The sequence below is a fragment of the Biomphalaria glabrata genome, chromosome 7 (assembly GCF_947242115.1).
Source record: "Biomphalaria glabrata chromosome 7, xgBioGlab47.1, whole genome shotgun sequence".
NCBI lineage: Eukaryota > Metazoa > Mollusca > Gastropoda > Planorbidae > Biomphalaria > Biomphalaria glabrata.
Window position 1 is genome coordinate 6,928,160 of NC_074717.1, and position 26,016 is coordinate 6,954,175.

Here is a 26,016-nt window from a genome sequence, read left to right on the forward strand (position 1 = left end):
CACCTGGTGTTAACTAGTTTATTTTTTTACTTCCTGAGCATTGTGCTGACACTATCGTATTCTCGTGTTTTAATGTCTGGGATATGTAAGGTGCTGAACTGTTGTTGTTGTTTTTTTTTATTCCGTGAAACCAGATTTCAAAGTCACCACAAATTGCTTTGTTTCCCTCCCCTCCCCCGCCCCGAACCTTACAGCCACGTGATCAAAACATTTCGTTTCTTTGATCTTACCATCTAGTTTTCGAGTTGACAACTCCAGTTTATTATTTTTTTTTATGCATGTAAACCACTTCATATGTTCTGAGCTGTCAGGAAATCTACAATTTTAGCTCTTTTTATATCTGGTGAAGCCAATTAGAATGTTCATGCTTGGAGCTCTCTACACGTCTGTAAAAAAGTAAAGTAAAGTTCCCCTTTTAGACCTTGTGGTCTATGGAGCAGAGGATGTAAAGGTCATCTGTTTCTGTGGCCTACGGTTAACAATGGTGTCATGTGGCCAGCACAACGACCAACCGCCTTTACTTTTCCCTAACTAATGTCAGGTACCTATTAGAGCTGGGTGGACTCAGAGGCGCCCCAAGATACCGAAATTAAAAATCCCAGTCTTCACCAAACCCTGAATCCTTCACCGAACCCCTGCCCCCGGTTCGGAAGCCAAGCGCTTTACCGCTCAGCCACCGCGCCTGCTCCCCTACACGCCTGTAGTTGCTGCAAATTTCACTTTTTATGAACTATTTTGACACTGAAAACACAAAATGTCAGAAGCATCGGTATCGAATGTTACAATCTGATAGTTTTATTATATTTTCTACACATAAATAGATATACATATATATGCTTAGAACAGTTTCTGTTTTTATTGCTGTACGCCCAAGAGCCGCAAGCATGTAAATCTAAGCTCAATAATGTCTTCAAATAGGGCTGGCTGCAAGGAGAGTGTTTGAGCGTGGGTGTGTGTGTTTCTTTGTGTAGATATTTACGTATGTAGCTCTAGATGTCTGTATGCTGTTGTGATCACTGAGTGTTTAGCCTCGGGCCCTCGGATGTCTAGACGAGACACTAGACAGAATCGATGCTCGCCGGCTGACATCAATTTCACCTTTAAGGAAAGATTTAGTGTTATTCTCTTGGGGGGAGGGGGGGGGGATCACGCGGAATACACGAACTTCCTCTTACTGCCTCGACTTTTTATGTTTTATGTTTTGAAGTAAACATCAGGATGAGCCGTATATTTTCGCTCCATAATAACATTTTATAAATTAGGGGATTTTAAAAATAAAAACTATGAAAAGAATGTTCAGATCCCTCCGGCAGGTCTACGTGTATCTAAAATTTTAAAATATGTCACAATGTAATTCTTCCACAAAGTAAACGCACGATATAGTGACATTTTTCATCACTGCAATTAGCACAGTACTCTCTGTTGATGTGTGTTTTATATAGGTTGCACCACTCGGTGTTTGGGAGTAACATCCCTTGTAACTGTTGTTGTCAACCAAAATGGCGTTAGATTAAACATCTGATTTCATGTCTTATAAGTTATATCCAGAGTCTTGTTATTATTCGTTTATAATAATCAACACTCTCTTTGGTGACTTTGGTCTTTTTTTATATTTCACTATCTCCAGTTTAAATAGAATAGAAACACTCCTCATTACTTGTGAATAAGTTATACGATGTATGTTTATCTTATCTTATAATTTACAGACGTTACTTCAGAAGAGAAGAAAATATTACGTCCGTGTGTTAATCATGTCGTGTTTGCTAGAGACAAACTCTGCTAAGTCTTAGTTGTTGCTGGCTGATTCAGGCAACCCGTTTCATGTTCTAATGGTACTAGGTAATGCGGGGCACTTTTCCTAGCTTATGGAATAAGAAATGTGTTTTGTGTAGGCCTATTACTTTCTAAAATAAAACAAACTACATGGCCGCTAGTTCTAGCTCAATTACCCTAAATGTCCAGAGGAAGCTTCCTTTGACTTAGTTGACACTACAACTGTTTAACAAGGCCTAGGATATTTTACACTTCTCTGCAACCGAACCAGGGGATCGAACCCTTAGACCTCAGTTTAGCAGCCAGTTTAGTAAGTCAGTATTGCTTTGATTATTAGTGTCAGCTATCCATTTTTGAATACTACATACAAGAAAAATATGTATGGCTTGTCATGGGACGATTTATTTTCAGTACATAATAATCTATAACCGAGATCTACATGTAGTCATAAAGATTCGGAGTCAATAACAACGAATCGCCAATACTAAAAAATCGCCCTTAACAATTGCTCTATATTTTTGTAATCGATTATGCTGGTTTTACGGGTCAATGAATTGTAAAAAAGAGAATCGCAGCTTGTGTTAGTCAAAGTTATTAAACCTCTATATGTATGTACCATTCCCCTTTTTCCCTTCTGTTTTAAGTGTACCGTTGATCAAGGAGTGGTTCTCAAAAAATCTGGTATAGGCTACGTTATGATCTTAGATTATGAAAAGCTTGCTTGTTCCATGGGTCCCTTTTTTTTTTTTCTAAACTTTAATACAAGTTTTGATTGTGACCACTGAGAAATCTCCGCAAAACACTATATAGAGCACTGGAGTCTGCGTATCTTCAAGCTGAGAACCGCTGCCTTAGGCTACCGCTAGTTAAACCACACACGCACACGCATACATTTACACACGTGACCTGTGACCTAAGTTTCTCACATACCAATGTAGATATTTGATTGAGAGCTTGGCGGCCTTTAAAAAAACACTGCATGTAGGCTGTAGGCTTTGTGTGTGTGTGTGTTTGTGCCATGGTGTAGCAGACGACAAAAGACGGGGAGAGATATTTGGAGGAAAGGACCGGGGGAGTTCACAAGATCCCCCCCCCTCCCGATTCCCAGTTTTTTTTTTAAGGGTGACGGTCATGAAAAGAATGCCATTTCACAGCAAAAACAAGCCTAGCCGTGGCTTTGTCCCCCTCGGCGTGTGTGTGTGTCGGGGGCTAGTTTTGTCATGTCTGATCGGAAGCCCTTCCAATAAGGAAATTTGAACTATGTGCTAGGGTCGAATGGCGAGCTGTTCCAACACGGACATGTGTTGTTTTGCTGATCTTTCAAGAAAATGGATTATCTGACCAATTAGTGGACTATGTTTGTGTATGTATACTTTGTTATCTGACGCTTAAAATATTTAATCCTTCATAAACTAAGATCTACATTCAGTGTATTTTGTTATAAGGGTATTGACATACGATAAGTAGCCTATTTGTCTGTCGCCTTAGCCTAGATTCCTAGATCTATATAGCCTGACAAGATCATATGTGTAGCTATATAGCGAGCTGTTATCTGCTGCTTGTGTAGGCCTATACATTAAATCTTCCTTTGTTTAAAAATGAATTAAACATTAATTTATAACCTAGATTTAGATCACATTTATATAGTTATCAATAGCTATATACATAGGTACAGAGCCATACACATATATGTATGTATGCATATAAGAGCTTTTAAATTAAGTAATACTTCCAGCATGTTGTCATGGAAACCTACATGTCCGTCAGTTGACCACACATTAGACTTCTTGGGGATGTCCGCCATGTACTCTACAAACTTAGTGTTGTGTGTGTGACCGCCGCGTTATCTACTAACTTACTGTTGTGTGCGTTTACTGTTTGCATGTATTTCTCTGACGTACTATTAAACTTACGTAACTGACTTGACATACTCTTGTACTCATCACAAAAAAAAAAAGGGTAAAATTTCCAGTTTCAGACGCTGCGTTCCTTCGGGCACATGATGTAAAGCTCATAGGTTTTAATGACTGACCGTTAACAAGGGTGTCTTGTGGCCAACCGCTTATCAGGGCCGGTCTTAGGCCACTGCAAACTATGCGGCCGCAGTGGTTCCCGCACTTTCATAGGCCCCGCGCGAATTCTAGGTGTAAATTATTAAATTAAATCATTTTAACTTATTATTAAAGGGTTCCTGGAATGCACCCGAAACTGCAAAATATACAGACAAAAAAAAAAAAAAAAGGCACGGAAATCTCCTGAAAATATCAAAATCTTCTGAAAACTCATTCAAATCTCCTTAAAAAACAGACAAAATTGTGCTTAAAAACTATAGGGCATTGTCAGCTTTCATTTAATAAAAATGTAATAATAAGTTGAATTTAACCAAAACAAGAAGTTCAAATAACTAATTTACTTTAATAGTCACTGGCATATAAATATAGATCTAAATCTATCTCGACCTCTTGAAAACACACGATATTTTGCTAGTCGATAGCATATGTAAAAAGCAGATCTGTATGTTTTATCAGCTTTTTGTTGGAAAACTACTATCTATTGTAGATGGCTCGTAAAGTTAATTTGACTGTGATTTTGTACTTTGTAAAATATGAATTAAATGCAAAAACGAATTTATTTTCTAATACAAATCTTAATTTTCACTTAGGCCTATTATCCTTATCCCTACCCAGACTGGGCCCCGCGCAATCCGTTTCGCATAGGACCCCGCAATCTGTAGGACCGGCCCTGCCACTTATATATATATATTTTCCCCCATCTTAGGGACTTTCTAAAAATTTCGAATTCAAAATCCCAGTCACGTGTCGAACTCAGACCCCCTGGTTCGGAAACCAAACGCTTTACCACTCGGCCACCAAGCCATTTTTTTTCTCACACTGTTGTAAAGTTTTCTTACATTTGAAACAATCCTCTTTTCACTAGAGCAATAAAGACGGACTATACCGAAGCAATTAAAAAAAAAAAAAAGATAGCCTAATAATGGTCTTACACTTTAAAAAAAATTCAATGTCACCGCTTTGAGTTGGACCTAGGAGTAAGCTGGGTGGGACATTTGACTGACCTGCAGTGGCCGACTCTTTTTACAGGGCTAATATCGACTCACTCCGTCTGTCTGTTTGGTATAGGATTTCTAAACGTCATAGACTTATATATAATATCTAGACTGGAAATCGGAAACAAATTCTTATCCGCGATTGATATATATATATATATATATATATATATATATATATATATATATATATATATATGTACGTAAATCTTTTTCAAACTGTCTTAGAAAAGTAAGGATCTTTAGTTTTCAAATTTTAGAAATCATTTCTCGGATTTTCTTTAGAATGGGCTATTAATCACAGAACTATATATTCACGCAAATATATGAAAAAAAAAAGCCATTTTCTTTTAGTATCCATTGAGATAATGTTTCAAAAATCCTAGATTGAAATAATTCATGTCTGTTGGTTTTAATCATCTAATGTACATTTAAATAGATTGATCACCTAGATATTTCTAAAGTATGTGTTTATAAATTGCAAAATAATAATTATGAGACGAGAGAACTCTTTATTTTGATGTTCAATTAATAGATCTAGATCTAAACATTAAATTATATGTTACATAGGTTAGGGTTGAAAAAATAACAACGTTACTTCTTATAACTACTTTACAAAGCAACGCCTTGTTTCAACTTTTTAAAAATTTTCACGACATTATTTGTAGTGTTAAAAGATCTCCCATGTCCAGTCTAGATATAGTATATACAATTCTATGGTACACGTTTTATCTCCCATTTCCTATTCTCGGATCAAGTTGAAATTTTGCACAATTATGTCCCTCATAGAAATCAGAACCGTTTGACCAATCTTGATAAAACTTGGCATAAATGTTCCTTGGATCAGGGCGGAGACCATAGTGTATGTTTAATATTCCATCAACAACAGGGGGCCCCAAAAATAAAGAATAAAAAAAAAGATAAATGTATCTCTGTTAAAGAAATAAACCGTTTAACAAATCGGATAAACCCGTTTTCACACTATTTTTATATTTGATATGAATGTATCGGCTTAACGGGTAAACCTATTTTCTCAATCTACTTTTATTTTCGTGGGGAATGAAACGAACTTGATGATAATTTAATAATAATAATTTTATTTATAAAGCGCTGTTAACAAACAAAATGTAAGCTCAAGGCGCTGTAATAACATTACAAACACAAACACAACAGCTAAAATGACAAACTAATCTAAAAAAGTTTTGAACAGATAAGTCTTCATGTTCTTCTTAAAAGTGGTGTAGCATAAGTTTGGCATAGATCTAAATCCAATCCCCTAAATTAGTAATACACAAACTAAGGCCCGCAGTATTTTATATAAAAAAGTAAAAAAAGTTCCCCTTTCAGATGATGTAAAGGTCATCTGTTTCTGTGGCCTACGGTTAACAAGGGTGTCATGTGGCCAGCACAACGACCAACCGCCTTTACTTTTCCCCAACTAATGTCAGGTACCCATTAGGGCTGGGTGGACTCAAAGGCGCCCGAAGATCCCGAAAATAAAAATCTCAGTCTTCACCAGGATTCGAACCCGAGAACCCGGTTCGGAAGTCAAGCGCTTTACCGCTCATCCACCGCGCCTCCAAGTATTTTATATATTATATATTAAATGTGCAGTTCTTTCTCTTATATAAGCTTTATTCTATTTTGCTTGTTCTAATTTTAATTTTATATAGGCATAGTTTTTTGAAAAAAAAAATAATTGAAAGACTTCTTTCTACAGCCCTACATAACTTACTGGTATATTGTCTATACTTACTATAAGAGTGGCTTAAGAGTGCTTATTTCAACAGTCTTTTAGAGTTGATGAGTTGGGAGAGATTGGACAGGCTCATTAAAATTAAAAACCCTGGAAAATGGTGGGTGTGTATGTGGGGGGGGGGGGGAACAAACCCACAAAGTTCTACTCCCCTCTGGCGCAGTAAACATTTAGAGGCCATCACGAAACACGAGTTCACTTTTTTTTCTCTTTTGAAATAGGATCCAAACATGTTTGTAGTCACAAACTGTTTTAGATTTGCCTCTCCGACATGCACAGGCCTCTTGTCACGAACGTTCGACCCTAAGGGCCTCTGCTACCTATAGACATGACTTTGTTTTTAAAACACATGTAGAACAGCCGCTCTGTGACTGGGTCGACCTGCCCCCGGTTTGGTAATTGATAAGATATGGTGGTACAGAGAACGTCGTGGGGGGGGGGGGTGTTCAACACACGCGATCTAAGGAGAAGAAAAGAGAAACAAGGGGGCACCTTACACACACACACACACAAACAATAAGAGGGTGTTTTTTTTTTGTCTGTTGTAGTAGTGGACAACAAAGTACGACAGAGCATGTAACATAGGAAGTCAAGTCATGCTAGAGGGACGGGGGGGGGGGGAGGGTGTTGGGAAAATAAAAGGGACAGGTTCCTTTATAAACAGTCAGCCAAAAAAAAATAAATAAAAGGGTTTGGATCTAACAATGAATTCGTTTGCTACATTTCGGTAGCACTGACCAAGGCTGCGTTTTGTCTACAGGCAGTGAGTTTACGCACATTACAGCGTTGCGGGCTTTGTTATTTTTGTTTCTACTCGAAGTGAACATTGTAGATATGTTTTAGAAACATTCGAGTCTCAAGAGCGAATATGATCAATTCAGGAAGTGTCTTGAGCTATGAGGACATGTGTCTTGAGCTATGAGGACATGACTTGAGCTATGAGGACATGACTTGAGCTATGAGGACATGTCTTGAGCTATGAGGACATGTGCCTTGAGCTATAAGGACGTGTCTAGATTCTAGATCTATGAATGAGGGCATGTGTCTTCAGGTATGAGCTGAGCTATGAGGATATGTGGATAGAGCTTGTAGGACATGTGTCTTGAGCTATGAGGACATGTCTTGAGCTATGAGGACATGTGTCTTGAGCTATAAGGACGTGTCTAGATTCCAGATCTATGAATGAGGGCATGTGTCTTCAGCTATGTGCTGAGCTATGAGGATATGTGGCTAGAGCTTGCAGGACATGTGTCTTGAGCTATGAGGACATGTCTTGAGCTATGAGGACATGTCTTGAGCTATGAGGACATGTCTTGAGCTATGAGGACATATTTTTAGAGCTTTTTTTCAAGAATTGCTGTACTGTAGAGTAAGAGGTGTGTTTCTGGATGCTATTCGGTTCAAATTGTTACTCGTAGTTCCTAATCACGCTTGGTATTAGTACGGTATTTAAATGATACTTTCGCAGATGTTTGGCGGACGTAGAGTAATTAAATAATACTGGTACATATATTTGGCGGGCGTAATGTCACAACTTTTGGACAGTTTCGACCAATAGCTCGTTGCCACGTCGTCAAGAGGTTTGTGACGTCACATGTCAGTGTTCAGGCCTTCTATAACGATTGGTCTCGATCCATCGCAGACGTCACGACCTGCTATGTAGCAACGAGCTATTGGTCTAAACTGCCCACAGGTGGCGACACCGCAGGTCAGTGTTCAGGCCTTCTAAATAGTATGGTCTCGGTCCATCTAAGCCTGGGTCTGTCTTGTAGTCCTCGTCAACAGAAGGAGGATTAAACGCTGTGCGGAAATTAGACTTTTTTCTTTTAACTCTTTCACTCCTAACTCTTTCACTCCTAATCAACGATACCATCGTTAATTTTGACCTCATTAATTAAATTAATGTTTATTTTTTAAAACTTGGCTTTGAATTATATAAAAAGAGCATGCATTTCCCTTTAATTCTATACCAAATACAACATTTTCTGATAACAAACAACAAAGCTATTGAGCCCAATCATTACAGGGGTGGTGAAACAGTAATGAGCAAATGAAGAATTCCTTCAAAACGTGGAAAAATAATTACGGAGAGAAAGAGTTAATGCAATAACGGGCAGAATTGGTTTGGTGGATATTTATAAAAAATGTTAATTTATAAGAAACTTTTGAATATTATGATTTTCTAGGCCCTAATTACATTACAAATACAACCAATGTTTATCCCTAGGATAAAAAAAGGTGCCTTCAACCAACCCCTGTCAGCAAAATGCGATCCACAAGTTGAGAAAAAGCGAAATTATAGGGAAACTTAAGTGTCACCCCCGAAAAAAATTGTCTTAGAAAAATAATATTTTAAAAAGATGTTCATATTTAAGTACAGGTATTTGCTTTTGTTAGTTACTTTGGTGTGTAGCTTTTTATTTCAAACTATAATTAGTCTTGCAAATCTCTGGAAAAAAAAGTAGTGTTTTTAAACCATAGACTTATATATACTATACATAAGTCTATGGTCTAAACATACTTTGATTATACATAGGAAAAATCTGAACTTGAGAAAGTTGGGTAATGGTGACTAGGGAAAAGTATTTTGAATCCAGTTTTACTTTAAAGTTTCTTATGAATTCTTCAATCTTATAAACGAAGTCTCTGTTTAAATCATTGCGATAAATTCATGTCGGAGAATCAAAATGTTAAAACCCGAGTAATTAAAAGAAAACTGTCTCCTGTTTTAAAGGTCTTGTTTTCTGTGGAAAAGGTGAGAATGAATGTGGTAGAATGAAATCGATGAAATCAGGTACGGGTCCTCTCTCCATTTTATATTGATTTCTCTGGTAATATATAGCATTATACAGTGGCGGAGCAGACCCCCGTAAGGCCGGGTTGAGGAATAGAACGCTAGACCCCTCCGGTAAGTTGAATGTGACTGAACCCAATTTGAGACCTACTGTATCTAATGTGAGAATACATGCCCAAGACAGACAACACATAAGACAGACAACACATGAGACAGGAGACAAATAAGACAGACAAGACATGAGACGGACAAGACATAAGACAGGAGACAAATAAGACAGACAGTACTCAAAATGTACATGTTACTCATGTCGAGGTCCTCAAACTTCGGGTCTTTCAAAAAGTCAACGTCATTGGTCAAACATGTCATTTGCTAGGACTGCGAATCATATGCTGAATGTGTATTGTTCGTCACAAAAAAAAAGGAACTCTTTAGAAATGGTTCTAACGGGCGGAAGGTTTTTGAAGCACATTTGCTTAGGTCGTCATTTGTCCTGCTCAGTGGAAGGTAGAATTGTAAACTCGAGCTTGGATTCCGAAGAATAATTTCTAAAATACTTTGATTAAAAGGAGACATCGTCAAATTGTGAGTGACGTTAAATTATGCAACGTCTTAGGTTTGAAATTTTATATGCAATCTCCAAGACTATTTTTTTTTCTTCAGGAAACTTCAATATTTATTCTTTTCACTAAGCTTTTTCGGTTAAACTTCCGATCAATGGCCCCTAGTTTTTCAGATGACCTAATGGATAGATGCGCGGCGCTGCCACTTGCGTAACATTCTTCAAAAGGGGCCTTCGATCGGAAGTTCTACCACTTTTTCATCATGGGCAATCCTACAGGCTCGTGGCCTCTTTAATTACCCTCTTAATGGGCTTTCCGATTATTATTTTGGGGCTTTTTTTAATCCATTCAAAATTATTTTATGAAAGTTTTGAAAATACTGTTAATGTGGTAATAGAGAAAGTAAAGTAGCTGTCAACTCATAATATTAAATCATGTAACTTAACCGGTTCATACCCACCTTAATATTTATTATTATTATTATTATTATTATTGGCGCTGCCAGGGTCGAATTTCGTTCAAGTGAAAATTTATTCTAGTCCCTTACTATTATTATTATTATTAAAAATCTAATACTTTACAATTCTTCGTGAGTTTATATCAATTTTGACTACTGCTAGATCTAGATCTAAAATTGATCCGATACTCTGAAATGTATAATACAGCATTTGGAGACCTGTCTTTCCTCTTCTGAATTAGTAATTGTTTCCTTGTGTTTAGGTGTATATTTCTTATAACTCTCTCCAGTGTCAAATTAAAGGATATGCATGAAAGTGAGTCACCTTGTTTTAATCCTAAATGCTAGGACAAATTTGTACAAATACTCCTTCTTCCCTAATGCTATTAGAGCATGGAATGGGTTGCCTGAGCTATCCAGGAAAACCAGTGACTTGGCAGAATTTAAGTCATTGGTTAATTTGCATGACTAGATGCATGACGCGTAGGACGTAATCATCTTCTTTTTTGAAGTAACGTCTGTACCATATAAGATAAGATAAGATAATTCCCGTGAGTGTTCTCCTTGTATTTTGACTTTACTTTTTGAGTTGTTTAATGTCATATGTATAAGTCTTGTCGGATTGTTGGGTATTCCAAAATCCAGTAGTGTGTCATACAGATATTTCCTTTAGATACCGGTACTATCATAAGCCATTTTATAATCTATATAGAGTTGCTGGATTGGTATTTTGCATTCATTCAATTTCGTAGTATGCATCATCAATATAGATATACTGCTGCTAGCTGGTGTATAATACAACAACACTATCAGGCAAAATTAACTATTGACAAAATCTATAAGTTGGTCCATTCTAAAAAAAAAAAAGGTCTATGGGCGTAACCCTTTTGCAAGAGAGAGTGGGACCCCAATATAAACTTGTGTATCTTCTTTGGTTATACCACCCCCTCCTCCGACCCTTCATCATTAAATCTCATCGGGGAAAAGGGGGGAGGGGTGAAGTAAGGGGCGACCAGATAAGCTCCAGTAATGTTGACACGTAACCCAACTTCAATGCTTTCAATGGAGATATGGATCAGTGTTATAGGGGACGAGAAGATAACTCTGAGCATTCTCTTCTCTAGATTGTACACTCTTTGACACGATAAGTGGAAATGATCACTATTCGTCATGGTTTTGGCCTGCTTGGGACGAATGTAATGTTTTAACATAAATCGATCATACATTTAGTAAGGACTATATAATATAGAATATCTGTTTATTTCGAATTGTTTGCTGTCTAGAAAAAAAGTTTTTCCTAGTTGGATATTATTGTCTTTTTTTTTTTTTTAACATAATTTTAAAACCAGATTTTTTTGGACCAATTTGAAAAGGGGGATAATTCAACATTGGATACCAAATAGACTATTAATCATCTGTGTGCTATCAAAAAAAAATTTTGTTTTGACTATGTGAGCATTGTAAGTTACTTTTAATTAAAACCCGTTTCAATAACTCGTAGTTTTGCTTTCATTCTGTGACTTGGCAAAAAGTGGCTTTTCTAGTGAAAATATCGTTTGCTTTATCTTCAAATAAGTCAAATAAGTCACATCTTGAATCTTTCATTGAAGGCTTTTCATTTGTAAGTATGAAGTCTATCAGTATTGGTCTCTTCATCACTTTCTGTAAGTTTATTTCTGTCTCTGATCACCAAGATCTAAGTTTATTTTTATCTCTGACCACCAAGATTTAAGGTTATTTCTATCTCTGAGCACCAAGAGCTAAGTTTATTTTTATGTCTGAACACAAAGATTTAAGTTTATTTCTATGTCTGAGCACCAAGATCTAAGTTTATTTCTTTCTCTGATCACCAAGAGGTAGGTTTATTTCTATCTCTGATCACCAAGAGCTTGCGTCACAATGCCTGTGTTCGACACCAACGCATAGTTTTTCGACTCAGAACCGGGCACAACAGAATGAGACAACGTATGTTCGGAAGCTAAAAGTCTGGACTAGCGAGACTTGCCCATGTGGAACATCACCAGAGAATACTGACCATGTCCTTCAAAGCAGCTTACTCTATCAAGAGGCCCGAAGAGGACTCTGGTCCCAAAGCCCTCCTACAGAACAAAAACTATACGGAGAATTGCCTGATCTGGAAAGCATTGCGCGGTTCATCTCAGATATAGATATAGGGTTACTGATCTGAACTCTCCGACATGTAAAATGAGAAGAAGAAGACTATACTAACATCTGAACATTGAACAATGGTATCCCAAAACACTGGCTGATCAATGACTCAATATTAAGAGGCCCGAACATGACTCTGGCCCCAAAACCCTCCTGTAGAAAAAAAAACAGCATTACAGAGAACTGCCTGATCTGGAAACCACTGCGCGGTTCATCTCAGATATAGGATTACTGATCTGAACTTTCCGACATGAATAAAGAGAACGAAGAAGAAGAAGAACAAACTAGACATGGCTTTTTCACTGGGCTCACCGAAACAATTATTAGACAACTCAATGCGGAAGTACAGTTTGTTACTGTGTTAAGTTCTCTGTCTTCACGTCAGATTGGGCACACACTGTGTACTGTTATGGCAGGATTTGGAATTAGTTGTTTCATAAATAAGAAGTTTTGACTTAGAGACAATGACGCGACTAGTAAAAACAAGACTAGACTTTGAGTAAGGATAGCGAAATGTAAACAGAAAACTTGTGAAGGCTTTAGAGAGAGGCAGTTTTTATGGACGTAGAGATTTAGCTTGGCGACATTCGATGGTTCCCTTCGTTATGAAACTTCTTGTTCGACATTTACTATCAGCGTCGACTAACTTACATTGTTGGTCTGTCTTGTTATTGGATTTTGTTATTTGAGTGTTACCTTCGTTTGATTTATCTGCATAAGACACAACGCGGAAGCGCCTAACAGTACACACAGCGTACAGTCAACTCAACTCTCCTTTACTTAACAGATTTACAGCTTTACTTAAGATGTAATGTAAAGCTAATCAGGGACATAGTGGGTTCTTATATTTTTTTTTTAAATCCATACATTTTCTCTTATATTACTCCCCTTTTATATTGTATACGTAGGTCCTATACAGCTAATAAACTTACACGTGTCTTAAATGCTTACTTCGTTCAGGCTAGAAGCGATGCCACAGGCCTCATAGTAAAATAAAAATCCGCTGGTCAAATTAAGTCTAATAAGGCAGCACTGGCCAATACAATTATGAGAGGAACATTTTAGATACATAGAACGCACCTGAGTCTTATCGTCATGAGATCTTCTTGGTGTTAATTAAGACTTCCGCTTCTTGCAGCGGACTACAAAATTCAGGAAGAATCACGTTAGCGGACACATTTTGAAATGATTACTTAAAAAAATTTTTACAGTCTATATTGTTGCTGAGTTTTTTTTTTGCGAAAATAGAATACATTTCAAAAGATGAAACATCTTTTACTCAAAATTTAAATTTTTTGAAACACTGGTTATTTTACTTGGTTAATATTCAAACATGGACTGATAAATACAATTAAAATACAATTTGTTTTTATCATTGAAATATAAATTGACCGCTTTCTTTTCCAACCCCTCCCCACTATTGCTTTGGTCAGAATTTCACGCCCCACTGGGGACGACGCTGCTCCACCAGCCCCACAGTTTGAGAAACGCTGATCCAAAACATACAGGCTTTATCGAGATTGTTCAAATATGTAAAATGTTTGTTGTGTTATGACATGATTAGAATTTAGTATTTGTTTCTGGAATAAGGGGAAAGTTTTACTTAGCGACAAGTGACGTGACAGATCTTTAAAAAACAAGAACGCTCTATTCGACACTAGAAACACCACGTCTTTTGAAGATACTGACGGCTAATAACGAAGGACATTGGACGGATCCCTTTTTTCAGTATTAAAAGTGTTTATTTTGTTAACACTCGTGTCGACTACCTAATTTGATTGTTTCGGCCTTTCGCCGGTGTTTACTGAGTTGGTAAAGGTTACCTCCTTCTTTCTTCATTATTTGGATTTGAGACGGCGGAAGAGCCATACCATTTCAATTGAAAGTCTTAATACACCTTTCCATCATAAAGCATACACACACACAATCGCATTTAGGGCTCTTGCAAATTCTGACATCGATGTAACTTTCTGATTTTACTTAGATCGTATAGCTCCATTGATGATGGATATTTGTATCGAAGCATTTTACGTCTAAAACAGACGTTACCTGGGGCAACTTAAATCTGTGCGCATGACATTTTTTCACATTAGCAAACAATATGTGAGTCTTTTTAATTGAGAAATTCGCTTGCGTTTCAATTCAACATTTAAATGTCAAAAGCTAAAAATCCCTCAATCCTCCCGAAATAAAAAGTCCTAGAGATAAACGACACGACATGGAAAAAAAAATGAAACGAAATTTACTCAGCAAATAATGGAAGCTGTTCAATTTGTTAGCTCAGAAAAACCTGGCTAATGCTGAACACACACACTTTCGATGTGCCATTTTGGCATTCTTCGGCTAAGGAGGAGAAAAGAGCTTGAAGGAGTATTTACTGATTTCTGCCACCTCACCTGACTCGTGAAGCGCCATCTGTTGATGCTTTTATTTTAATAGATCTAAATCTTAGGATATTAATATGCCAATTCTTGACTTTTCAATTGTATTCACCTTTATACTCTTTTTTCTTTTTAAACTCAATTATCCAAAGGTCTACTTCTTGTACAATTCTCAACAATTAACTAATTTTTACCTGTTCCAACATTCCTAGTAGCTGCATTTGGACATGGAAACTATAATTAACTTGAAAAGATTGCGCCGCGTTAATTCATATTTCATAGCTCACTGACACATATTTCCGATTGGTCCTTATTTTAAATAGCACCTCAAAATAGATAGACCAGCTTAGCTTGCGACTAATAGTTTAAATTTTTATTGAATTGCAGCCGCCGATGCACATTTAGCACTTGTGAGAACTTTTTAGGAATGTGTACTTTTAGGAATTTGCACTAGTACTTAAGTAATTTTGATGATCAGTACAAATGAGCAATTCAGTACACCTGTTTTTGTTTTTTTTATAATTAAATAATAAATAGCAAAGTCATTTATAAGTGTCTGTCTGTCTGGGTGGGTTTTTTTTTCTCCCACTTATCACATTCTCGGATCAAGTTGAAATTTTGCACTAGTATTCATGGTTGATGACGACACGTGAATCCATTGGAAAAAAAACACACCAAACAGTTAATTATTAGTTGTATTTAATTATTTTGTTATATAAATAAATGGGAGATAAACTTTGCAATATTGAGAGATTTGCAGTTATTTGTTGCCTCCCTTCACTCAATAAGAGCTTCTTTATTTTTTAAAGTATTTTTTTTTAAATTTCACTTGTTAAAAATACTTTTGTTTTATACTTACACATATTGAATAGACCCACATAATGAGTCACTATAGATCTATGTCCTTTCAAATTGTTGAAGGTAAAAGTAAAAGTTGCATTGCTTCTACAAAATAATAAATTCGAATTAAAGGGTCATATTTTTTTTTTAGTCTGCCAAAGATGCATTTGGTTATTAAAATATTGTCTAGTACAAGGCACACAAAAAAATCGTTTAGCTAACTGTTCTCTGCAAAGTTAAATATACTTTTTTTTTTGTGAATGTATTCTTAACGGATTCATTTTGTGTTATTGGTCAATTCATTGTTGACAATTTCAAATTGTGTTATTTTTCAGATGGTCAGAAAGAAAGGAACACCAGGCAGGAACAGAAATGTCTTCAAAGGAACTGTCCTCGTTTCCATACTGGTAGAAAGTCACCCAAAACTATTCACTGACCGAGCGTCGGCGTGCGAATTGGGCAGGAAACTGTTTAGGTAAACATATCGTTAGTGACCATAGGTAAACATTTTTGAAGCTAGGTAAACATTGGTGATGACCAAAAGTGAACATTTTAAATGCACCATCACCAGCGATTCTCAGGACGTTAAAACGTTGGGATTGGAGATAGGTCTAGATATTGCTTTATACTTATAGGCAATAGGCAATCTCCCTTGGCTAGTTTAGACTAGTTAAGTGAAGCAGTGTTGGATTTACACAACGCACTGTTTCTTTCCTATAAGCAGTGATGCCCAACCTAATTCGACCTGCGGGCCATTTCAATTTCCAACACTCGTTTCGCGGGCCACATGACCGAAACGTTACAAAAACTAAATGATATTGTTCTGAAACTATTTTACCAAAACCGTTTTGATGTAGTGCTACATTTATCACTTATGTGATATTTGACGATATTTTTTTACGCGTCAGAAAATAACTTCATCAGTCTACTTAAAATGTTAGCAACAGCGTAGGTCTCTTTTTGGTGAATATTCCCATCGATCCTCAAATCTCAAGTTGTAGTTAAACAATCTTTTATTCGTGGTTGAAACCCGTAATGCCACCATCATTATTTTATAATGCCGATATATATGTTTTTTTAAACAGCCACACTTTCTTTATAGAACAAAGATGTTGGCTTATTATCATGTTCCACAAAAAAAGTAAAGATCCGCCCACATTTCCTGGTAGATTCTACATTCAGAGTCCCCTGTTCATAAACGCATAAACGTTTAAGGTCATGGTATCAATACATCAGAAAGAATAGGAGAGTCCTGAGTAGGTAAAGATACATTTTTCAACCTTTTTTTTTTTGGAGGGGATTTTCTCTACTTTTTGTCAACGTTTCGACTGGCCGGATATAACCACGTCGTGGGCCGGATCTGGCCCGCGGGCCGTATTTTGGGCATCACTGCTCTAGTTATAGCAACTTATTGAGCATGAAAATCGTGTCTTAAGATGGGGACATTGGAGTACAAACACTGCCATCCAAAGGGGCTATCACTTCAAATATATTTTCTTTTTATAACTTCTCCTTGACCCTTAACTAAAAATTATAATAATAATTATAGCTTTTATATAGTGCTACTTTCATTCTTATAGAATGCTCAGAGCGCTATGGTCCAATCTAATTTGACGACAAGTGGGGAGAGGGGGTATCTGGGAGAAGATTTTCCGTGCTGCCTTTAGGAAATAGTTGGAAAAAAGGTCGAGCTTATAAAACTTGCGGTGACTTCAATGTTTTACCAGCTTCAGAAATGTTCCTTCTTCCCTAGTTAGCATGGAATGGGTTGCCTGAGCCAGCCAGGAAAACCAGTGACTTGGCAGAATTTAAGTCATTATAACATGCATGACTAGATGCATGATAAGATAAGATTATTTTATAAGATGTAGCAGTACAAGCAGTCTTTCTTTTCTTCCTTTGCAGTCTCCTTATTTCTGGTATGTACAGTTTCTGATTAAACAATCACTCCATTGCAGGGAAGGCCATATTCGCAGTATATTTGGCGCTAATGTGTTTGAAGATTCTGCTCAGCTCTATGTCTGGACAGAAGACTGTGGAAATAAAAATGAAGGTTCTCACACTATGACTGGCAGGTTGGTTGTGGACAAACAAATTATAGTTCTGTTAATGTATTCAGACAGTGTTATATTTAATATTTTAGCTTTGTACTATTCGAGTTGGGGGTAACAAATTGTACACAAAATCTAGCACCAACTAAAGATGTCCTGTAATAACAAATCTATTAATTTAAAATAATTAGACCCCCCCCCCTCCTTTTTTTTGTCCACCTATGTTTAATGGTTACCTGAGATAATTAGGGGGGAAGGTAAAGGCTGTTGGTCATTGTGCTGACCACGTGACACCCTCATTAATCCTCAGTCCTATAATAGAAACATGTTTTACATCCATTGCACCATGCCCATGTGTCCAAGGGCTTAAAAGTGAACTTAACTAATTGAGGTAAAATCATCATTATTATTTGCCACAGAATGACCAAAAAAAAAGCAACAGAAGATATCAAATCACAAATCTAAAAAGCTACTTTAGAATTAAGAGTTGTTTTTTTTAGAGCTGTATTACAATTTAGTATGCTCTATCTTTTCTGCTGAGTCTTAGAAAGCTTGGCTGCCTAGCTGAAAAGAGAAAGGTTTTATTCCACAGTTGCATTAGATCTTGACACAGTGGCCAGCTCCTCTCCATTAAAGCAAAAACAGAAAGATTTAAACAAAAAACAAAAAAACTCCTCAATTCCACTTTCAGTCAGAGTGTTTCAATGTCATTCATAGTCAATGAGAAGTACATACAAGTCTTTATTCATAAACCACTGGTTGTTTGTGTGTTTTATGCAATAGTATTGCTCGTGCTTGTATCTGTTATACTGTTAGTGTTACTGTAGAAATGATGAGGTGGACTGTTAGGTGTCAGTACATATCTCTGTAATCAAGTCATTCTTAAAGGTTTCCAAAATAAGAGTGCCCTGGCAACAAATAATTTAGCTATTGTTTTTTTTTTACCAAAAAAAAAAAACCTACAATTTTTTCTGTTGTATGGACTAAAATATTTTATTCTATTAAGAATTTAAAGCTTTTTTTTTCTGTTACTTTTTGTATACATTAGTTATGTATTATTACAAAATAAATCAAGTTATTAGCTTATTTTTGTATGTTTGCTTTCTTGCAGCAATGAAAATATCAACTCAGGATCTAACAGTACCCCATCTCATAGGAAGGCAGAGTATCAGTTGATAGAGGAGATCAAAGAAAAAGTTCTCAATAGAAGCGAGGCTTACAATATTGTTACCTCCTATAATTCCTTCTTCCAGGAGCTTGAGCAAGATTTTGGTTTGAGTGCTGGCTCGAGGAGCCAATATTCTTCTGGAAGTGATGGCCAAGTTGGTCAGTCTAGTCAAACACCCTACACCAGCACATTAGAGCATAAAAAAAGTCACATATATTCCACTGACAGCTCACTGGAGGCTCAGAGCAGCTCAAGGCAACCTAGAGATGCTGCTAAAACACAAGAGCAGAAATTACCCTCTCGGGGCCAGTTTCATGAGAAAGACATATCTCCAGAATCAGCTTCAGCTATTAGCTTAAATCATTCCCCTTCTCAACAGTCTACAATAAAAAAAGACACACATACCTCTGAGCATCCGCTGATGGGCCAGGACCCATTAAGTAGTGGCAGACTTTCTTCTTTCCAACATAAACGATTTCAATCAAGAACTAATCCACAGTCTGGTGGTAAAATGATTCCAGAAGAAATTGCCTCTTCATCTAAAGACTCTCAGATGAACACAGTGTCTCCAGTTGCTGCCATAGACTATGATACTGGTTCCAACCAACAGAGCACCCTAAGTAGTCAAATGTCATCTCTTGCTCCAGAGAGTTTAGATCATAACATTGTTTCTCATTCCAGCAGCAGTGACCCTGCACTGCCCAGGAACACTGAAGTTTACCCCCAAAAACAAAATCAATCTCCCGGAACAAGATGGGTGGATTCGAACTTAGCCAGCACCTCAGAGCTTTCCCAGTCCAGTTCTGGAAAACCAGTAGCAAAAGAAGAGGTGCCACCAAAAAGAGCTCTGTGGGGTGATAATGATGGCTTTGAGAGAAGTCGCCCTTGGCCAGAGAACACTTATTCCTATTCAGACAATGAGAAACAGCTCCTGGAAGAGATGAGGAGAATGAAGAAAGAGCACCAGACCACTCTCAGAACATATGAAAGCCGCATCAACAAACTTATGGCCAAGATGCATGAGCTTCGAAATATTGCAGAAATGCTGGAGAACAGTTCCAGTAAATCCTCACCATATGGAGTTCTTCCTGGGAAACTAGCTCTTCTCAACATCCTGGGTAAATCAATAACTTTTTTTTTTTACATTGTCTGATAAATTGTTTGATATTTTGCATTCTTACATGGCTCTACCTCCAGACTTATAAACAACTTTTGAGTGCTAAATTAAAATACAAGTTAAAGTTTGTTTTAATGTTGACAGGTTTTGATATAGATTCTGATTTCAATGCTGGCAAATCAGTGCCCAATCTGGATGTGGCCTGACCATGCTAAGTACAATTGCCTACTTAGAAGGAGTATTTCCAGTAGCTCTGGTAGACAGCAGCTTTGTTTATGTTACAATGTTAATCTTTTTGAGGCATAAGTGTAGCCATATGAGAAATACTGCACACATCTTTACTCTTCGGATTTGAAGACAAGTCTTACTTAATTATAACATAAATAAACCAAATGTGCTAAAGAACCACCACATAATATATCATTTTCATCACTGGAAGATAAGCCATGCCAATGCAAATGCCTTGAGTCTTTGCTTTTACGAATATTTTACTTTCTTGTGTAACTAATGAATTTAATGTAAACAAAACAAACAATGCAAATAATGAAACTCTTGATGCAAATATAATCTTGAATTACAATTTTATCTTTCTTTTTAATGGGAAAAATATTTTGTATATTAGCTGTAGGTTTAGAAAGATGTATGAAATATTTTCATTTCCTAACAAAAGGCTAGTTTCTCTTTAACTGAATCTGTTCTTATTCTTAAGTTCCCTTTTTCTATTTTTCAGACTTTACTGTTACTAAAACTAAATTTTTTATTTCATTATATTTATAAGAAAAAAAAATTCTTATTAAATTTGTTAAATTAAACCAGGTTTTGTTTTTAAATTACCATTCTATCCACAGCTGATAAAGATCTGGATGTCAAGAAACTCACTCCTGTATCAGAAGTGGAGCAAGTGCCTCCTCCACTGCCACCTCGTCCAGGGAGAGGTACCAGAGTCTATCCAAACAAGCCGATAATGCATACAGGTGTATCATTGAGGCCTCTTCCCTGGTCTAGGATAATACTTGAAGAGAATGGTAATATTATGTTCATGAAAATTTGATATTTTAACTTTCTTATTATTTAAGAAAATGCTTTTTTTTTTTTTTTTACTTTTGTTTTGTAATAAATTTTAGATTTAAATTTAAAATATATTTTTTAAGCATTTAAAATTAAGAACTTTAACCAAAGCTAAATGCATTGATCTAAAATTTGAGGCAAATATTTTACAGGGGAGTTAACTAATACAATATGGCATGGAATGATAGAACCAAAGTTTGACACAGGGGAACTAGAAAGGTAGGAGCTATGTGAACAACTATTCTGTAAATTACACACTTGCTCTGTGACTACTTGGTACTATAATACACTCCCAAATGGCCACTATGCTACTTGTTTGTCTCTTTATGCTTAAATAGTTCCATTATTTCCACCATTAACTCTTTCTCTCCTAACTGACGATACCAATGTTGATTCCACCAGAATGTGGTAAATAATTACGGAGAGAAAGAGTTAATTTTAAATAATTTTATGATTTTAAGTTTTGGTAATTCAAAATAAAGATCATACATAAGTTATCACAGCCTATTATTATCATGTTTTATAAAATACATTTACAAAATCAAATAAATATTTCTGTGTCTTTCAGAATGTTTTCAGGCAATGAGAACAGCAAAGCAGACAAAAGTCTTTATGATGACATCTGTATGTTGCGTGGAAGAACAAAATCAGTAGGCTATTTTTTTTAATTTTAAGCCTAAGCTTAAACAAATTACATTTGATATTCAGTAAATTACATTTGCTATTCTGTTTTTTACAGGTGATGTAGATTATTTACAGTTGCTATTCAGTAATTTACAGCCAATGATAATTTATTCACAGTTGAAATTAATTAACTTAATTATTCACAGTTTAAATTAATTAACTTTCAATTTTAATCTATATACAGTTGCAATTTAATAATTTACAGTCGCTGTAAATTATTTAGAGTTGAAATAAAAAGAAAACCTTTTCAATGTTTCATTACATTTCAGTTGGTGTCTATGTATGACACAGACAGATGTCAGAGAATGATTTCTGAAATGAAGTCTCTACGCTGCTCCCTAGCTGACATTGTCCAAGCTTTCACAACTCTAGACTGTAGTGATCTACACATTGACAGTTTTGCTGAGCTCTTGGAACTGTTGTCCTCCCAGAAAGAGTTGGACAAGATCCAGCATCATGTGAGACGTAAAGGAGCTGGTGAGTTTAATTATCTTTGATAGGCAACATATTTCAGTTGGCTACATCTGAATCATATTCAACCTAACTATTAAAGATTTGATGAATTTAGATGTGTATTTTAATCCAGAAGCAATATTACAGGCATGAAATGGGTTGCCTGAGCTAGCCAGTAAAACCAGTGACTTGACAGAATTTAGGTCATTGGTTAATATGCATGACTAAATGCATGGCGCGTAGGACGTAATCATCTTCTTTTTTGAAGTAACGTCTGAATTATATAAGATAAGATAAGAATATCTTATCATTTATCATATCATTTAGACTAAAGGACAAGTCAGAACTAGACTAAGAGGGGAGAATGTGAGAGGATGTCCTGTTAGCAGTTTATAATAAAAATATAAATCAGCTACTGCCTTTGTTGTGTGACTGTTAAGCAGCAAATACTCCAAGGTTTATTTTATGTATAGGCTAAAAAATTGTATTCATAATGGTCAGGTATTTAGTGTTTAGTTCATTTAAAACAAAAAAATTTTTTTTCTCTTTATCAGGCCAGTTGGAAGCTCCAGATTATCTGGTGTGTGAGTTATCCAAAGTGGAACACTACAGAGAAAGATTAGAATTTTTGAGATTTAAAAATAAACTTCAGATTAATTTATTTGAAATAGGTAGGTGTGAAAATTATAATTTTTTTCCAGTTCTTTGAAAATACAATAAGACCTATAATTCTTTGTGGGTGGCTGATTGTATAAATAATTCTTTGATTTTATATTGGTAGTTTTTTTTTTTCATTTATGGCTTGCAGGGAATAAATTTATCACTTCAATCATCATAGTTAATGGCTATATCTTCTGTACAATGGACATCTATGTTTTTGGACTTCTAGGACTAAGCCATTATGCAGAAGTTATTAAACTTGATCTGAAACCATTTAAAAAAAAATAAAAATTGTTGAATTTTGTTATTTTATTGTTTTTAAAATCAGACGAGTTGATTATTTAAACCAAAATGATCACATCTCAATTTGATAAAACAAACAAACAACAGACTTGACAGTACATTTCAATGTGCAAGAATATGATTGCTGCGTCATAATGTAGTTTTCTTTTTATCTTTAAATGCTCACATTTTTGGTTTGCTGAAATAAAATTTAAGAAAATGAAAGAACAATCTTAACATTTTCTTGTATTCGTTTATCTTTCAGATCAACAATTAAGAGAGCTACACACAGCCTGTGATGAAATTACCACAAGGTAAAAAAAGCTTAGTTCAGGAAGATTAAGCTCTTGAAATTTAAGTTTAATGATACATCAACTCTTGAATTAAATCTTCAAAAATCAAAGAAAAATAGAACTATTGTAAAATCACCATTTTTCACACTAAGCATCAAGTCAAATCATTTTGACCATAGCTCGCCAACTGCCATGTCCCTTCTCTTTCTAACTGTTCATAATCTCTACACACACCAAATATCATTTATATTTGTACAACTTTAAAAAAGAAACACTAGTATTATCTACTATGACCTACTCTAGCCCTAAGGCTAAGGTCTAGCTATATTTAGTTGAAGAAAAGTAAAGGCAGTTGGTCATATCTGGCCATGACATCTCATTAACTGTGGACCACAGAAACAGATGACCATATATATTGCAAGGTTTGAAAAGGAGAACTTTACTGGACTCTAAGAGACAACTGTCAAAACTATGAAAATGTATTCCTTTTTTTTTTAAACATTATCAACAAAGGAAGACAATCTAATTATTAATTAAGAAAGGCAGCCATATGAACATATATGTATAAATATGGACAAAATACACACTAAAAATAATTTTATAATTTTATATTTCTATGCCATATCCATTCTTGCTGACTACTGATACAATTAATTTCAATCATTTCCTTTAAATTTTCTTTCAGTCTTTCCCTTAAACATGTCTTAGAGACAGTATTATCCGTTGGAAACTACATGAATGCTGGCACAGAAAGAGGACAAGCCGATGGTTTTAAAATTGATGTCCTCAATTCATTAAAAGAAATGCAAGATTTGGTGTGTTGAAGCCTTACAACATCAGAATTGGATAAATCCCTTATGACTATGCACTATGAAATAAATTATATAAAATTTATGAAATAGATTAAAATTGTTATAAAAGAAAAAGAAAGTGTGGTGCACAGGATTTTAATAGCAATTTAGTGCTATTCATTTTTTATTATATACAATTTTATTTTCCCTTTTACTAGTGCACTTAAATAAAAGTGAATTTATAGACAAATATTTGTTAATGTATTTTTAACTAAAAAGAACTGTGTAACTGTAATGAAATTACAATATCTCTTTATCTTATGTGATGTTTTTTGTCCTTTGTACCTATACTTACATGTTTTGTAACACTTTGTTTGTTTAGTCTAAACATGGAAATCTTCTTGACCTAATAATGAGGACATACTGTCTCATCTTTGAATCTGATATGGACTTTGGCTGCCCCACCAAGTTTCATTTACCAGAACCTTCCAACATGAGGCATGCAGCCCAGGTAACATCTGCCAGGTTTTTATTAGAGTTACATTTAGTTTTTGTTTTTTTTTATAGCTAACAGGAATGTTTTTAAAAAAATAAGATATGAATGATTAAGACTCCCTATGGAAAGGGAGATAATCTTTTCATTATTCATTTTGGAGCAAATTCTTAAAAAAAACAACCTTTATAGCTATGGAGTATTGGTTTCTAATGCTGACAGTTAATGAGGATGTCATGCAGCCAGCTCAATGACCAACCAATTTTACTTTACCCAACTTATATGTCAAGTATCCATTAAGAGTTGGGTGAACTCAAAGACGTCCTAAACATTTAGGAAATTCAAAATATCAGTCTTCACCAAGATTCAAACCTGAGCCCTCGGTTTGAAAGCCAAATACTTAAGCAGTCAGTCACCATACCTTCAACATCTTCTTCCTTATTTTATGTAAAGACCTCTTTCAAATATCTGCTTAACCTGCAATGTAAAACCTATTCTGTTTGCCATCTTGCTGTTACATTCTTACAGTAGGATTTTTTAAATAGTTAATATTAATATTATGTACAGGTTTATAGATATACATGAACTTCCTAAGTAAAGAATGAATTATTTTTTTTTATCTAAAAACTAAATATATATATATTCTTCAGGTGTCATTTGAAGATATCCAGAGAGCACTAAAGGAACTGAAAGAGGAACTCTTCTTTGTCAAAAATAATGTAAGTTGACTTTTCTTTTCAAATTCTATGTAAGAGAAGTTATTTATTTTATAAGCAGAATTATTGTTTAAATAGAAGTTTAAGTTGAATAAAAATGCTTTTAAGTAATGCTAACATCTAAATCCATTGATTAAATGTGCATATTAATTACAGCTGGATTCTTTGTCAAAAAGAGAAGGAAATGCTATGACACTAAAGATAACCAGCGATAATTTCCTTACCTCTGGTTAGTAGACTAAAATTATAACTAATACTAGTCAGTGTGCAATAGTGCAGTTGTAAATTAGAAGGGGAAGCTTAAGATGCAATTATATACTAAATATAGATTGGAATTGAGGACCAGGTTCAAGGTTTTTGAGTTTTTTTGTTTGTTTTAATTCTTGGGGTGTTGGAGAATCTTAATAAGCTCAGTCTTGTACAGGAATGACTGAAATTGA

At 35.5% G+C, this 26,016-nt stretch overlaps 1 protein-coding gene across 9 annotated transcripts in view; it reads left to right on the forward strand.

Annotated features, from left to right (window-relative positions):
* Positions 1-26,016, forward strand: part of LOC106066251 (uncharacterized) — a 77,959-nt gene that overhangs the window by 45,594 nt on the left and 6,349 nt on the right. For 7 of the 9 annotated variants that reach the window (XM_056035120.1, XM_056035122.1, XM_056035119.1 and 4 more), the window contains 13 exons: positions 16,136-16,275; positions 17,759-17,875; positions 18,963-20,137; positions 20,985-21,161; positions 21,357-21,423; positions 21,773-21,854; positions 22,158-22,365; positions 22,896-23,012; positions 23,549-23,597; positions 24,262-24,391; positions 24,750-24,878; positions 25,511-25,579; positions 25,733-25,805. In XM_056035120.1, the coding sequence (XP_055891095.1) occupies positions 16,136-16,275; positions 17,759-17,875; positions 18,963-20,137; positions 20,985-21,161; positions 21,357-21,423; positions 21,773-21,854; positions 22,158-22,365; positions 22,896-23,012; positions 23,549-23,597; positions 24,262-24,391; positions 24,750-24,878; positions 25,511-25,579; positions 25,733-25,805 (2,533 nt within the window). Of the gene's footprint in view, positions 1-2,926; positions 3,137-11,488; positions 11,640-16,135; positions 16,276-17,758; positions 17,876-18,962; positions 20,138-20,984; positions 21,162-21,356; positions 21,424-21,772; positions 21,855-22,157; positions 22,366-22,895; positions 23,013-23,548; positions 23,598-24,261; positions 24,392-24,749; positions 24,879-25,510; positions 25,580-25,732; positions 25,806-26,016 lie in introns of those variants that run through there. The other 2 variants (XM_013225231.2, XM_013225233.2) reach the window with 2 other exon arrangements.